Genomic DNA, 16652 nt, shown 5'->3' on the forward strand with positions numbered 1-16652 from the left:
TCACTCCGTATAACGATATCAAGGTCCATCCATGTTATTGTAAATAATCCGATGTCATCATTTCTTATGGCTGAGAAGCATTCCATAGTATATATGTACCAAAGCTTTTTTATCCACTCGTCCTCTGACAGATTCTTGGGCTGTTTCCAGATCTTCACTATTGTGAACAATGCTGCCATAAACATGGGGGTGCATTTCTTCTTTTCATACAGTGCTATGGTGTTCTTGGGATATATTCCTAACAGTGGGATAGCTGGGTCAAAAGGCAGTTCAATTTTTAATTTTTTGAGGAATCTCCATACTGTTTTCCACAGAGGCTACACCAGTCTGCATTCCCACCAGCAGTGCAGGAGGGTTCCCTTTTCTCCATAGCCACACAAGCACTTATTCTGTGTTGTTTTATTGATGAGCGCCATTCTGACTGGTGTGAGGTGATATCTCATTGTGGTTTTAATTTGCATTTTTCTAATGATTAGTGATGTTGAGCATTTTTTCATATGCCTATTGGCCATCTGTATGTCCTCTTTGGAGAAGTGTCTATTCATTTCTTTTGCCTGTTTTTGGATTGGATTGTTTGTCTTCCTGGTATTAAGTTTTACAGGTTCTTTATAAATTTTGGTTATTAACCACTTATCAGACGTATTGTCAAATATGTTCTCCCATTGTGTAGTTTGTCTTTTTATTCTGTGCAAAAGCTTTTTAGTTTGATATAGTCCCATTTGTTTATCCTGTCTTTTATTTCACTTCCCCGTGCAGATAAATCAGCAAGTATATTGCTCCGAGAGATGTCAGAGAGCTTACTGCCTATGTTTTTTTCTAATATGCCTATAGTTTTAAGGCTTACATTTAAGTCTTTTACCCATTTTGAGTTTATTTTTGTGAGCGGTGTAAGCTGGTTGATCTAGTTTCATTTTTTTGCAGGTAGCTGTCCTATTTTCCCAACACCATTTGTTAAAGAGGCTGTCTTTACTCCATTGTATTTCCTTACCTCTTTTGTCAAATATCAGTTGTCTATAGAACTGGATTTATTTCTGGGTTCTCTGTTCTGTTCCATTGATCTATATGCCTCTTCTTAATCGAGTACCAGGCTGTTTTGAGTACAATGGCCTTGTAGTATAATTTGATATCAGGAAGTGTGATACCTCCCACTTTATTCCTCTTTTTTTAAGATTGCTGAGACTATTCGTGTTCTTTTTTGGTTCCATATAAATTTTTGGAATATGTGATCTATATCTTTGAAGTATGTCATTGGTATTTTAATTGGTATTGCATTGAATTTATAGATTGCTTTGGGTAATATAGATATTTTAATGATGTTTATTCTTCCTAACCATGAGCACGGTATATGCTTTCACTTGTTCGTATCTTTCTTGATTTCTTTTATCAATGCTTTGTAATTTTCCGAGTACAAGTCTTTAGTCTCCTTGGTTAAGTTTACTCCTAGGTACTTTATCTTTTTGGTTGTAATTGTGAAGGGGGTTGTTTCCTTAATTTCTATTTCTGACTGTTCATTGTTGGCATATAAAATGCCTCTAATTTCTGAGAATTGATTTTATATCCTGCCACTTTGCTGAATTCATTTATCAGGTCCAGTAGTTTTTTGACTGAGACTTTAGGGTGTTCTATATACAATATCATATCATCTGCAAATAATGATAGTTTTACTTCTTCTTTTCCAACTTGAATGCCTTTTATTTCTTCTTCTTGTCTGATTGCTGTGGCTAGGACTTCCAGGACTATGTTAAATAAGAGTGGTGAAAGGGGGCACCCCTGCCTTGTTCCTGATCTTAAGGGTATTGCTTTTAATTTTTGTCAATTGAGTATGATGTTGGCTGTGGGTTTCTCATAGATGGCTTTTATCATGTTGAGGTATGTTCCCTGTATTCCCACTCTGCTGAGAGTTTTGATCATGAATGGGTGCTGGATTTTATCAAATGCTTTTTCTGCATCTATTGAAATTATCATATGGTTTTTCTCCTTCTTTTTGTTTATGTGATGAATCACATTGATAGATTTGCAAATATTGTACTAGCCTTGCCTCCCCAGAATAAATCCCACTTGATCATGGTGTATGATTTTTTCCATATATTGTTGGATCCAGTTTGCTAATATTTTGTTGAGGATTTTAGCATCTATATTCATCAGAGATATTGGCCTATAATTTTCTTTCTTTCTGTTGTCTTTGCCTGGTTTTGGAATCAGAATTATGCTCACCTCATAAAAGGAGCTTGGAAGTCTTCCTTCCTCTTGAATTTTTTGAAATAGCTTGAGAAGGATAGGAGTTAGTTCTTCTTTGAATATTTGGTAGAATTCAGTTGTGAAGCCATCAGGCCCCGGACTTTTTCTTGTTGAGAGTTTTTTGATAACTGTTTCAATCTCATTTGGTGTAATCAGTCTGTTTAGGTTTCTGACTCTTCCAGATTGATTTTTGGAAGATTATATGTTTCAAGGATTTTGTCCATTCCATCTAGGTTGTCTAGTTTTTTGGCATACAGTTCTTCATAGTATTTTCTTACAATATTTTGTATTTCTGTTGTGTCAGTTGTTATTTCTCCACTCTCATTTCTAATTTTATTTATTTAAGTCCTCTCTCTCTTTTTCTTGGTGAATCTAGTTAAAGGTTCATCAATCTTGTTTACCTTTCCAAAGAACCAGCTCCTAGTTTCATTGATCCTCTGTATTGTTTCTTTAGCCTCTATGTCATTTATTTCTGCTCTGATCTTTATTATTTCCTTCCTTCTACTACATTTGGGCTTTACTTGCTGTTCTTTTAGATGCAGGGTTAAGTTGTTTATTTGAGCTTTTTCTAGATTCTTAAAGTGTGCCTGTAGTGCTATGAACTTCCCTCTCAGTACTGCTTTTGCTGTGTCCCATAAATTTTCAGTTGTTGTATGCTCATTGTCGTTTGTTTCTAGGAATTTTTTTATTTCTTCTTTGATCTCAGTTTTAATCCATTCGTTATTTAACAACCTGCTATTTAGTTTCCATGTGTTTGAGAATTTTTGAGCTTTTCTGTTGTGGTTCATTTCTAGTTTCATGCCATTGTGATCGGAGAAAGTGCTTGATATGCTTTCAATCTTCTTAAATTTGTAGAGAGCACTTTTGTGCCCTAACATGTGGTCTATCCTAGGGAATGTACCATGAGCACTTGAAAAGAACATATATTCTACTGCTTTAGAGTGAAAGGTTCTGAAGATATCTATTAAATCGAGTTGATCTAGGGTGTCCAATAACTCTGCTGTTTCTTTGTTAATTTTCTTTCTTGAGGATCTATCTAGTGATGTTAGTGGAGTATTGAAATCCCCTACTATTATAGTATTGCTGTTGATCTCGCTCTTTAAATCCACCAAAGTCTGCTTTATATATTTAGGTGCTCCTATATTAGGTGCATAGATATTTATAATAGTTATATCTTCCTGTTGGATTACTCCCTTTATCATTATGTAGTGGCCTTCTTTATCTCTTACTATATCCTTTGGTTTAAAGTCCAATTTGTCTGATATAAGTATTGCTGCCCCAGCTTTTTTTCATTTCCATTTGCATGAAATGTTTTTTTCCATCCTTTTACCTTCACTCTATGAGTATCTTTTGTCCTAAGGTGTGTCTTTTGTAGACAGCATATGTATGGGTCCTGTTTTCTTATCCACACAGCTACCCTATGTCTTTTGATTGGATCATTTAATCCATTTACATTTATGGTTATTATTGATATGTAGTTGTTTATTGCCATTTTATTCTTTAAAGCTGTATTCCTTTTTTGCTTTATTCTTTCCCCACTTTGATCTGTTTACAACAGGCCTTTTAACATTTCCTGCAGCATTGGTTTGGTTGTAGTGAATTTCTTGAGTTGTTTTTTGTCTGGGAAGCTTTTTATTTCTCCTTCAATTTTAAATGATAGCCTTGCTGGATAAAGTAGTCTTGGTTGTAGGTTCTTGTTCTGCATTACTTTGAATATTTCTTGCCATTCCCTTCTGGCCTCAAGTGTTTCTGTTGAGAAGTCGGATGTCATCCTTATGGGGGCTCCTTTGTAGGTGATAGCTTTTTTTTCTCTTGCAGCTTTTAAAATTTTCTCTTTATCGCTTAGCTTTGGTATTTTAATTATGATGTGTCTTGGTGTAGGTTTCTTTGGGTTTCTCTTTAATGGAGTCCTCTGTGCTTCTTGAACTTGTGAGAGTTTCTCCTGCATTAATTTAGGGAAGTTTTCAGCTATGATATGATTGAACAAAGTCTCTATCCCTTGTTCTTTTTCTTCTTCTTCAGGAACCCTATGATGCGGATGTTATTTCTCTTCATGTTGTCACAGAGCTCTCTAAGAGTTTCCTCAGACTTTTTGAGTCTCTTTTCTTTTTTCTTCTCTTCTTTCATGCCTTCATTCCAGTTGTCCTCCAACTCGCTGATTTGATCCTCAGCTCTATTTATCCTGTTTTTAATTCCTTCCATTGTGGTCTTTATTTCTGATATTGTATTTGTCATCTCCATCTGATTCTTTTTTATACTTGCTATTTCTTTATTTAGGTGTTCATAATGACCATCCATTGTTGTTCTAAGATCCCTAAAGCATCCTTACAATCATTATTTTGAACTCCGCATCTGGAAGTTTGATTATTTCCATATCACTCAGTTCATCTCTCGAAGGTGTCTCTTGTGGTTTCATTTGGATTGCACTTTTTTGTATTCTCATTGTGTTTGGGTGTTTTATTTGTAGAGTTGGTTGAGTCTAGGCTTGGTGTTGTCTGCCTCCAGTTTTCAGTTGTATTATTTCTAGGTCTTCTTGGGTTGGTATCAGCTATTATTTGTAATCCACTTTCAGATTTGGGCAGCTTTAAAGTCTTGATTTGTTTGTTTTCTTAACAGATGATAGTCTTGTTTATTGATCTCTGCAGGGGGCTTCCTTGAAAGTGTATCCAGGAATGCAATGGGTGTAACCTGAGACTTTGAAGGCCTCTTCAGCCAACCAATCTCTCTGGGGGCAGGGTGTTTTCTCAGCTTCAATAGGGGGAGGTGTATCTCAGATCTCCATGGAGACCTGAGTTACTGCCCCTCCTCCCCACTTCTTGTTTTCAGCTGCGTCTTGTTGTGCTGATTGGAGCTGGAGAGATGTCCAGAGATCTCTGATCTGGAAGCAATTCAGTACTGTTTTGTGGAAGGTTCAGTCCCTCCCCCAGCTATGGCCACCTCCAGCACAGATGAGTCAGCTTTTTTAGTTCGTTTCCTGCATTCCTTAGCCCCTCACAGTCTGTCCCTCTCCCTATCCTTTCCACTTGGGAGATAAGCTGGTCTTTTCAACACACCTCGCTCCCTGGTCACCAGGCAAGTGGCTGTGAGCAGTATTTTCTGCTCTTTTACCTTGGATGAGATCCCCTCTGGGCTCTCAGCCTCCCCCTCCCCTCTGTTCCTGTAAGCAGAGGAGATTCAAGCGCTCCCTACCAGGTTTGTTGTGGCTTCTTCTTTGCTCCTTGGTTTTTGAGAGCTGTTCTTGTAGTCCAGAGTTGGTTTTTCACGCTGATTTTTCCTAAATTGATTTGTATTCCAGTTTGGTGGTGAGAGCTGAGCATCTGCGTGTCCGCCTACTCTGCTGCCATCTTCCCATCTCTTTCAAGAACTGGTTTTTTGAAAAGGTAAACAAGATTGATAAACCTTTAACCAGACTCATCAAGAAAAAAAGAGAGGACTCAAATAAATAAAATTGATAAACCTTTAACCAGCCTCATCAAGAGAAAAAGAGAGGACTCAAATAAATAAAATTAGAAGTAAAATTGGAGAAGTAACAACTGACACCACAGAAATACAAAGGATTGTAAAAAAATACTATGAAGATCTGTATGTCAAAAAAATGGACAACCTAGGTGAAATGGATAAATTTCTAGAATCATAATCTTTCAAAACTCAATCTGGAAGAAGCAGAAAACCTAAACAGACTGATTACAGCAAATGAAATTGAAACAGTTATCAATAAACTCCCAGCAAACAAAAGCCCTGGACCAGATGGCTCCACAGGCAAATTTTACCAAATATTTAAAGAAGAACTAACACCTATCCTTCTCAAGCTATTTCAAAAAATTCAAGAGGAGGGAAGACTTCCAAGCTCCTTTAATGAGGCAAGCATAATCCTCATTCCAAAACCAGGTAAAGACACTACAAAGAAAGAAAACGATAGGCCAATATCCCTGATTAATTTAGATGCTAGATGCTAAAATTCTCAACAAAATATTAGCAAAGCAGATTCAGCAATACATGAAAAAAATTATACATCATGATCAAGTGGGATTTATTCTGGAGAGGCAAGGCTAGTACAATATTTGCAAATCTATCAATGTGATTCATCACATAAACAAAAGGAAGGAGAAAAAATGATAATATCAATAGATGCAGAAAAAGCATTTGATAAAATCCGGCACCCACTTATGATCAAAACTCTCAGCAAAATGGGAATACAGGGAACATACCTCAACATGATAAAGGCCATCTATGACAAACCCACGGCCAACATCATTCTCAATGGGCAAAAATTAAAAGCTATCCCCTTAAGATCAGGAACAAGGCAGGGGTGCCTCTTTTCACCACTCTTATTCAATATAGCTCTGGAAGTCCTAGCCACTGCAATCAGACAAGAAGAAGAAATAAAAGGCATCCAAATTGGAAAAGAAGAAGTAAAACTATCATTATTTGCTGATGACCTGATACTGTACATAGAAAACCCAAAGTTTCAGTCAAAAAACTACTAGACCTGATAAGTGAACAGCAAGGTGGTAGGATATACAATTAATATTCAGAAATCAGTGGCACTTTTATACACCAACAATAAACTGTCTGAAAGAGAAATTAAGGAAACAATCCCCTTCACTATTGCAACAACAAAAAACAAAGTACCTGGGAGTAAATTTAACCAAGGAAGTAAAGGATTTATACTTGGAAAATTATAAAACATTGATAAAAGAAATGAAGGAAGATACAAACAAGTGGAAGCATATACTGTGTTCATGGATAGGAAGAAAAAACATCATAAAATGTCTATATTACCCAAAGCAATCAATAAATTCAATGCAAATCCTATTAAAATACCAATAGCATGCTTCAAAGATATAGGACAAATATTCCAAAAATTTATATGGAACCAAAGAAAGAACACAAATAGCCTCAGCAATCTTGAAAATGAAGAATAAAGTAGGTGGTATTACACTTCCTGATATCAAGTTATACTACAAGGTCACTGTACTCAAATAGCCTGGTACTGGCATAAGAACAGACATACAGATCAATGGAACAGAACAGAGAGCCCAGAAATAAAACTGCGCCTTATGATCAATTGATATTTGACAAAGGAGGTAAGATCATACAAGGAAGTAAAGACAGTTTCTTTAACAAATGGTATTGGGAAAATTGGACAGGTATATGCATAAAAATGAAAGTAGACCACCAACTTACACCATTCACAAAATAAACTCATAATGGATAAAAGACTTAAATGTAAGTCATGAAACCATAAACATCTTGGAAGAAAACATAGGCAGTGAACTCTCCAATATCTCTTGTAGCAATATTTTTGCTGGTTCTTCTCCACAGGCAAGTGAAATAAAGGACAAATTGAACAAATGGGACTATATCAAATGGAAAAGCTTTTGCACAGCAAAAGACACCATGAACAAAATCAAAAGACAACCCACACAATGGGAGAACATATTCGCCAATGTTTCTCATAAGGGGTTAATAACTAAAATTTATAAAGAACTTCTAAAACTCAATACCAGGAAGGTAAACAATCCAATTAAAAAATGAGCAAAAGAACTGAACAAACACTGCTACAAAGAGGACATACAAATGGCCAATAGACATATGAAAATATGTTCAATCTCACTAATCATCAGAGAAATACAAATTAAAACCACACTGAGATATCACCTCACACCAGTCAGAATGGCGCTCATTAACAAAATAACACACAATAAGTGCTGGCAAGGGTGTGGAGAAAAGGGAACCCTCCTGCACTGCTGGTGGGAATGAAGACTTGTGCAGCCACTGTGGCGAACTGTATGGGGTTTCCTCAAAAAATTAAAAATGGAACTGCCTTTTGACCCAGATATCCTGCTTTTAGGGATATATCCTAAGAATACGAATTCACTGATTCAAAAGAAGATGTGCACCCTCATGTTTCTGCAGCATTGTTCACAATAGCCAAGATCTGGAAACAGCCCAAGTGTCCGTCAATATACAAGTGGATTAAAAGTGGTAGTACATATACACAGTGGAATACTACATGGCTGTGAAAAAGAAGGAAATCTTACCTTTTGTGACAGGTGTACCTGAGATTATTATGCTAATTGAAATAAACCAGGCAGAGAAAGAAAAATATCATATGATTTCACATATATGTGGAATCTAATGAACAAAGTGAACTGAGAAACGGAATAGAGGCAGAGATAGGGCCACAGGGAGCAGAGGGACAGCAGTCAGGGGGAAAGGGGATGAGGGGATAGGATTAGAAAAGGTAAACAGATTAGTGAAACTATATATACATGACAGAGATATAGATAACAGGACAGCAAATCCTAGAGGGAAGAGGAGAGGGTGTTAGGGGGAGGGGAGCAAAGGGGGTATAAAAAGGGTCACAGGGGTGGGGAGTGAGGGAGTTATATTCAGTGGGACACTTGAATCCATGTAAACACAATAAATTAAATTTTTTTAAAAACGAGAAAAAAATTTAAAGAATTTATATCTGTCCTTCTCAAACTTTTCCAAAAATTAAAGAGGGAACTCATTTTCCTAGGCCAACACTATTCTGACACCAAATCCAGACAAAAACATAAGAAAACTACAGACCAATACTCCTGATAAATATAGATGGAAAAGTCATTTTAGATTACATCCTGAATATTGTGAATAGTACGTTTTATAGACTGAGCTCCGTCATATTTCTGACAAGTGTTGATGTTTTTGTTTTAGCTGGAAGTTAACATGGTTAGATTCGATTTGTGAGCATTCTCTTGTCTTCTGTGATTGACGGGTCATAGGTCAGGTGAATTCTTTAAGCTTTTGTTGCACTACTTTGAATCTGTCCTATGAGTGTATGGTTGAAGAGGGGTCACCCTGTGGCTTGTGCAAGGTTCATACACAGAGTTAGAAAATTTCCTTACCTCTTCTAGGTCCTCATTCTTCAGCATCTGACTATATTTGGCCAGGCTGATTTGACTGATTCTTCATCCAGAAAGCCAGTGAGCTCTCTATCAGAGTTTTAGGCACTTCTGTGAGTTTCTGGCACAGCCATGGCTATGACTGTCATTGGGTTGAAGTTATGAATTCATTCCATATTAATTGGTTGCCCCAAGTTTTGACTCTCCTCCTGCCAGGCTTTATTTAGTCTCCAGAACCTCCCAGTTGTTGTGGGGGTAGGGAGGTTGTTCATTTTGGTTTGTTGTTTTTTTTTTTACCATGGAGAGGGCTATATTTTGTTTATATTACAAAACTATTATTTGCAGGATTTATTTTGCTTACTCTTGCATATAGAAAGTAGATTTTCCTTTTTCATACATAATATATGCATTTAAGGTTTTATCACAAATTTAAGTATGTGGTATTTTCATTTTTATTTAGTTCAAAATAGTTTCTAGTTTTTATTATGATTTCTTTTCAACTTATGGGCTTTTGGACATTAGATTATTTATATAAATTATCAAATAGATTTTTTTAGTTGCTCTCTGGTTAATGATTTCTAAATTTCAATTTACTCATAGAACAAGATTTCAATTCTTTTAAAATATGTTGACTTGCTTTGTGATGCAGCATATGATAAATCATTGTGAATGAGTTGATTGGGGTTGAAAAGATTTATTCTGCAATTATTGAGAAGTGTTACAAATATGTCCATTAAGTCAGATCTGCTAAATATATTGTTCAAGTCTTTCAATTTGGTTGTAAATTTGCCTAATCTCTTATAGTTTTGTCAATTAATGCTGTGTCTTTATAGTTGAGTCTATGTTAATAGGTGCAAATTAATTTAGGATCCTAACATCTTTCTAGTAAATTAAACTTTCTATCATTAAGAAGTATAACATGAACTCTAACTAGTCTGTTCAATATTTTTATGGCTATACCAGATTTATTTTAGTCAGTGTTTACCCTTGTTTTTTTTGTATGTGTGTGACAGAGACAGAGAGACAGAGAGACAGAGAGGGAGAGATAGAGACAGACAGGAAGGGAGACAGATGAGAAGCATCAATTCTTCATAGCAGCTCCTTAGTTGTTCATTGATTGCTTTCTTGTATGTGCCTTGACCGAGGGGCTACAGCAGAGCGAGTGACTCCTTGCTCAAGCCAGCAACTTTGGGCTTCAAGCCAGCAACCTTTGGGCTTAAGCCAGCAATCATGGGGTCATGTCTATGATCCCACGCTGAAGCTGGCAACCCTGAGCTCAAGCTGGTGAGCCCACGCTAAAGCCAGCAACCTCAAGGTTCCGAACCCAAGTCCTTTGAGTCCCAGTCTGACGCTCTATCGACTGCGCCACTGCCTGGTCAGGCTACCCTTATGACTTTTAACTTGACTCTGTGCTTAAGTTTTAAATGTTTTTCTCATAAATAGGATATATTATAATTTTAACATTATTTAAATCCAACAAGCTTTTAATTGAATAATTTAGTCCACTTATATTTGATGTTATTAAAGATACATATAGTTTACATCTGTTGTCCTGCCATATGCTATTTGTCCTACCGGGTTTTTTTTTTCTTGCTTTCTTTTTCTTTTTTATTTATTTATTTTTTTTTGCACTTTTCCGAAGCTGGAAATGGGGATGCAGTCAAACAGACTCCTGCATGCACCCTACTGGGATCCACCCGGCATGCCCACCAGGGGGCGATGCTCTGCCCCTCTGGGGCGTCGCTCTGTTGCATCCAGAGCCATTCTAGCACCTGAGGCAGAGGCCACAGAGCCATCCTCAGTGCCCGGGCCATCTTTGCTCCAGTGGAGCCTCAGCTGTGGGAGGGGAAGAAAGAGACAGAGAGAAAGGAGAGGGGGAGGGGTGGAGAAGCAGATGGGTGTTTCTCCTGTGTGCCCTAGCTGGGAATCAAACCCGGGACTCCTGCACACCAGGCCGACACTCTACCACTGAGCCAACCGGCCAGGGTCCCTGTTTTTTTCTTTTCCTTTATTTTTGGCCTTGAAATTTTTATCACTCCATTTTTCTTTCTATTAATTTAGAAATTATACTCTCTTAATTTGGGGGGGTTCACATTGGGGTGAACTTTCAAAATTAATAGACTTTGTATTTTAGAGTAGTTCTAGTTTTTACAGAAATATTAAGCATAAAGTACACTGAGTTCCCATTTACTCCCTTCCCCTACTATTAACATCTTGCGTTGGTGTGGTACATTTGTTACAGTTGATGAGCAAACATTAATACATTATTAACTAAAGTTCATGGTTTACATAGGGTTCTCTCTTTGTGTTGTGCATTTTATGGATTTTGAAAAATTTATATGAATTGTATCTATAATTACAGTATCATACAGAATAAAGTCACTGCCATAATCTCCTCATATTTTTACTGGTTCCCCTAGACATTTAGATGTATTCTTGAGTTATCAAAGTCAAAATTATTTGTATAGCTCAGTACAAGGAATTCAGTACAGTGTCTACATATTTTAACCCTGCAACTACTTGGTAATTCCAAGTAGACCAAAATTGCAATTGGAAAAAAATTCTTTTTCATTCTCCTCAGGTACAGGACATGATAAAAGTCAAAAACAAAAAGCCAACCTACTAAGAATGAATCTCTCTTCAACATTGTTTACAACCATCAGTGTCAACACTATGTTCTGTTTCCTACTCTGAAAAACAGTTTTCAAATGGTCATTACTCGTGATTCTGCCTTCATGTGTTCTTAATTTTTAAGTAAAAATTTATAGGGTATTTTTGTACAATTCACATAACAATTACAGATACCTCTGACTAATCATACAAAAATATACACATTATACTTATTATTACTTTGATACTTTAATACTCATTCCTCCAAAGTACTGAACAATAATAAGTTCACTAATCTTGAAGAAGATCAAGAAAAGAATATTAGCAATTTATATGAAATTTTTCTTTAAAAAAACACAAACCTATCATGTCTCCAAGCTGTTTACAAAAATTTTAACCAGAAAATATGTGGAAAATAATTTGTAACAGCACTTTTATTCTCTCTTAATGGAAGATGAGTATTGCAATATCTCTTTTCTTGTTTCTTAATATTTCCAACATATTTTTACTATTTTCCTCTTTGATCCTGACTGTTATATTCTCCCATTACTATATATAATTTAATCTATTCTTGGGGGTAGATCCTTCTGATTTTTAACCTACAGTGAAATTCAAACATGTTATGCTACTGTACCCATCTGTGGGAGAGGCAGAATGTCTCTTTCTCACTACCTTTATTCACTGAAGAGTATCTACATCGATGGAATGTGTAACCAGTCAAACTGGTATTTAAAAACAAAAGGCCTTACGGAGGTCCGTCTGGTATGCAAGTATCGGCCCAGCAACCATAACTGAGATGATCATCTGATACTACTTTTATGAGGTAAATCTTTATTTAATTTCTATTGGGACATTAAAGCAGACTTGATTTTTTTAATATTGTTTACCTGGTGACTTGGTGTGATTATGTGTTTGAAGACAAATATTGAATTTAGTTCACTGGTTTTCAGCCGTAATATTATTATTATTTCAGCCCTAACTTTATTATGTTCGTTAAGGCATTGGCCGGTTGGCTCAGTGGTAGAGCATTGGCCCAGCTGGCGTGTGGATGTCCTGGGTTCAATTCTCAGCCAAAGCACACAGGAGAAGCACCCATCTGTTTCTCCACCCCTCCCTCTCTCTATTCTCTCTCTCTCTCTCTCTCTCTTCCCTTCCTGTAGCCATGGCTCAATTGGAGCTAGTTGACCCAGGCACTGAGGATGACTCCTTGGCCTCTGCCTCAGGTGCTAAGAAGAGCTTGGTTGCTGAGCAACAGAGCAATGCCCCAGATAGGCAGAGCATCGCCCTCTAGTGGGCTTGCCAGGTGGATCCTGGTCAGGGTGCATGCGGGAGTCTGTCTCTCTGCCTCCCCACCTCTTATTGAGTAAATAAATAAATAAATAAATCTATATCATCTAAATCTATCTATATTTATCTATAGATAGATACACGTTTATTAAAGCAGAACACTTCAAACCACACCACTGCAGCTACTTCAGCCCTTCTCATTGGCTTTGTGTAATACATTTCACAACTGTCATTTTGGCTTTTCAGGGAGGCAGTGGACCAGAGGGATGGGCTTGTTATGGTTCAGTGATCCTGTCTAAACACATTTCACTGAAAGGAGAAGGAAGAAAATGGAGATCAAGCCTCACTTCCAATGAATCAGGCTCTTGACTAGAAGAGCTGCCAAATGTAGCTCAATCAGATAAAAGTACTTATATTTAGTTCTTAGTCCTTAAGTCAGGGGTCCCCAAACTACGGCCCACAGGCCGCATGTGGCCCCCTGAGGCCATTTATCCGGCCCCCTCCACACTTCCGGAAGGGGCACCACTTTCGTTGGTGGTCAGTGAGAGGAGCACATTGACCATCTCATTAGCCAAAAGCAGGCCCATAGTTCCCATTGAAATATTGGTCAGTTTGTTGATTTAAATTTACTTGTTCTTTATTTTAAATATTGTATTTGTTCTCGTTTTGTTTTTTTTTACTTTAAAATAAGATATATGCAGTGTGCATAGGGATTTGTTCATAGTTTTTTTATAGTCCGGCCCTCCAACGGTCTGAGGGACAGTGAACTGGCCCCCTGTGTAAAAAGTTTGGGGACCCCTGCCTTAAGTAATAGGGTGTAGTCCCAGGCCAGGAGGAGTAAACACCAGGTGATATCTGGTTAGATGGCATATACAAATTCTAGAATCTTAATGTCTGTTATTTGGTTAAGAATATTATAAAGCTAAAATTCAGACAGAGATCATTGTTTTTATGAGTGATAAACAATATTAATCTCCCAGTACCTTATTAGGTCCTCAAAAAGCTGTTTTTTTTTTTATAGTGTTGTTAGGATTTGCAACACGCTAATCCAAGAAAGGGATAGTATGACCTAGTAATATGAACAGATAGGATTCCAATAGGCAGAGTTGTTTGCCTAATTTTGTATTTCAATTTGTTTTTTATTTAGAAATTCCATTCAAAATACAGTAAATATTATAAAAAAAGAAGTAAACCTATTTTAATACTCAAAGCAGAAGGGAGAGAGACCAGAGATATTTATGATTTCTGAAAACAGAAAGCAGATGGGATAGTGATGATAGGTAAACCAGGGTGGAGGTCCCATCTCAGAACCCACAAGGGCAGCTGAGTGGAGGGAGAAGATGTTCTGCCAGGCAGAGCCTCAGAGGGCCCCCCGCTCAGTGTGAGCAGTTAGAAAATAAAGGAGTGAGCTGTGAGTAACATAGGACTCCTCCTTTCTAATGACCTTTACACTCTACTTTAGTCACCTACCACCAGAGCCACACCTTGTCATCACCAAACTACTCCACAATGAAATCACTGATCTAGACAAATTAGACTTTCAGAAATGACACTGACCTGGAGAATTTTATAGGAAAGATTCATGTCAAATTTGTATAATGAGAAAAAGTGAGGTAATTGTCCAACCACATAATTATTCAACCACAGATGGATCAAATAAATTGTGGTATATTCATGCAATGAAATTTTATGCATCCTATTAATGTTACTGTAATTATTGTTTAATTATTTGAATGCATTTAGTTAGATCTACCTTCTATCATATAACAGCATGCATATATGTACATAATAATATACACATTAGGCCCTGGCCGGTTGGCTCAGTGGTAGAGCGTCGGCCTGGCGTGCAAGAGTCCTGGGTTCGATTCCCGGCCAGGGCACACAGGAGAAGCGCCCATCTGCTTCTCCAACCCTCCCCCTCTCCTTCCTCTCTGTCTCTCTCTTCCCCTCCCGCAGCCGAGGCTCCACAGGAGCAAAGATGGCCCGGGCGCTGGGGATGGCTCCTCGGCCTCTGCCCCAGGCGCTAGAGTGGCTCTGGTTGCAACAGAGTGACGCCCCGGAGGGGCAGAGCATTGCCCCCTGGTGGGCAGAGCGTCGCCCCCTGGTGGGGCGCATGCGGGAGTCTGTCTGACTGTCTCTCCCCATTTCCGGCTTCAGAAAAATACAGAAAAAAATAAAATAAAATAATATACACTTTAGATCTACCTTCTATATCATATAACAGCATGCATATATGTATGTAATAATATACATATATATAAAAACAGTTGGGAATATTATAAAAAGAGTTAAACAGGGGAAGAGTAAAACTGAAAGAAAAAGTAAAAAAATGTAAAATCTTGAATTGGAAAACTCCTTTTAAGCATAATGCTAAGGGCAGAAATAATTAAGAAATATTTATAAACTTGACATTTATACAACTAGGGTAAAAAATAAACTGCAAATGATTAACTGAGAGCAATAGCCGCAATGAACATGGCAAGTCAATATCCTAAATCTGTTACAAGATCCCACAAATCAATTTTAAAAACCATAAATATTCCCAGTCAAAAACAGGGCTAAGAATATGAATGGGAAACTTGCAAAAAAAATGTAATAAGCTAAATAATTATAAATTAAAACAAAAATTAGATACCAAATAAATATCTTTCATAGACCTTTTCTTAAGAAGGCACATAACCTGGTTAAAAGTGCAGAGAAATTTGCACTTCCTCACACTGATGTGGAGAGTATATATTTTACAAATTCTCTTGAATGCAATTTAACCACATAAATCCAAAAACTTTAAAATGAGCACTCCCTTTAGTCAGAAATTTTAATTCTAGGAATTTTTACTAAGAAAATAATAAAACATGCTTAAATTTTTATGTAAAATAATATTTATGGCTTATTTACAATGTTGAAAAATTGAAAATCAAAATTTTCAACTCAAGGGATTCAGCGAAATACCTAACAGCATAGTCATATGCTGGGATATAACACTCAAAATTACATTGTAGAACAATCCCATCGGAGAGCAATTTTCAGCTGGTGTGCCACAAGAATTGTTAAAACATGCGATTCCTCACTATTTAGTCAGGGGCACTGATCTCTTTTCCTTTAGATTGTCAAGTTAAAAAATGATAACAGCCTGACCTGTGGTGGCGCAGTGAATAAGGCGTCAACCTGGAAACACTGAGGTTGCCGGTTCAAAACCCTGGCTTGCCTGTTCAAGGCACATATGGGAGTTGATGCTTCCTGCTCCTCCCCCTTCTCTCTCTCTCTCTTTCTCTCTCTCTCTCCCCCTCTAAAACAAATAAATAAATAAATAAAAATTATAAAACAAACAAACAAAAAACCGACATACCAAAAAAGGTAGTTTATAAAAAAAAAAAAATGATAACAGCCAACACAACAATAACCATATGGTGTGACTGACTCAAAATTATACCTATTTTTTGTCAGATCAGCAAAAAATATACTTTGGGTGTGCTGCAGAATTTTAGTAATTAGTTTGTGTGTGCCATGAGATGAAAAAGGTTGAAAATTGCTGCCATAGAGAAATGTTCACACCATATTTAGAAGTAAAAATAACTAGTTTAGAAGACTGTAAATAACAATGATCCCAATTATGTGGGGGAAAAGCAA

At 37.0% G+C, this 16652-nt stretch overlaps 1 protein-coding gene across 1 annotated transcript in view; it reads left to right on the forward strand.

Moving 5' to 3' along the window:
- The window catches only part of TEX55 (testis expressed 55), a 42465-nt gene that overhangs the window by 23478 nt on the left and 2335 nt on the right, over positions 1-16652 (forward strand). Inside the window, exon 4 of the mRNA XM_066346915.1 lies at positions 5534-5540. Within this exon, the coding sequence (XP_066203012.1) occupies positions 5534-5540 (7 nt within the window). The remainder of the gene's footprint in view (positions 1-5533; positions 5541-16652) is intronic.

The sequence above is a fragment of the Saccopteryx leptura genome, chromosome 8 (assembly GCF_036850995.1).
Source record: "Saccopteryx leptura isolate mSacLep1 chromosome 8, mSacLep1_pri_phased_curated, whole genome shotgun sequence".
NCBI classification, from domain to species: domain Eukaryota; kingdom Metazoa; phylum Chordata; class Mammalia; order Chiroptera; family Emballonuridae; genus Saccopteryx; species Saccopteryx leptura.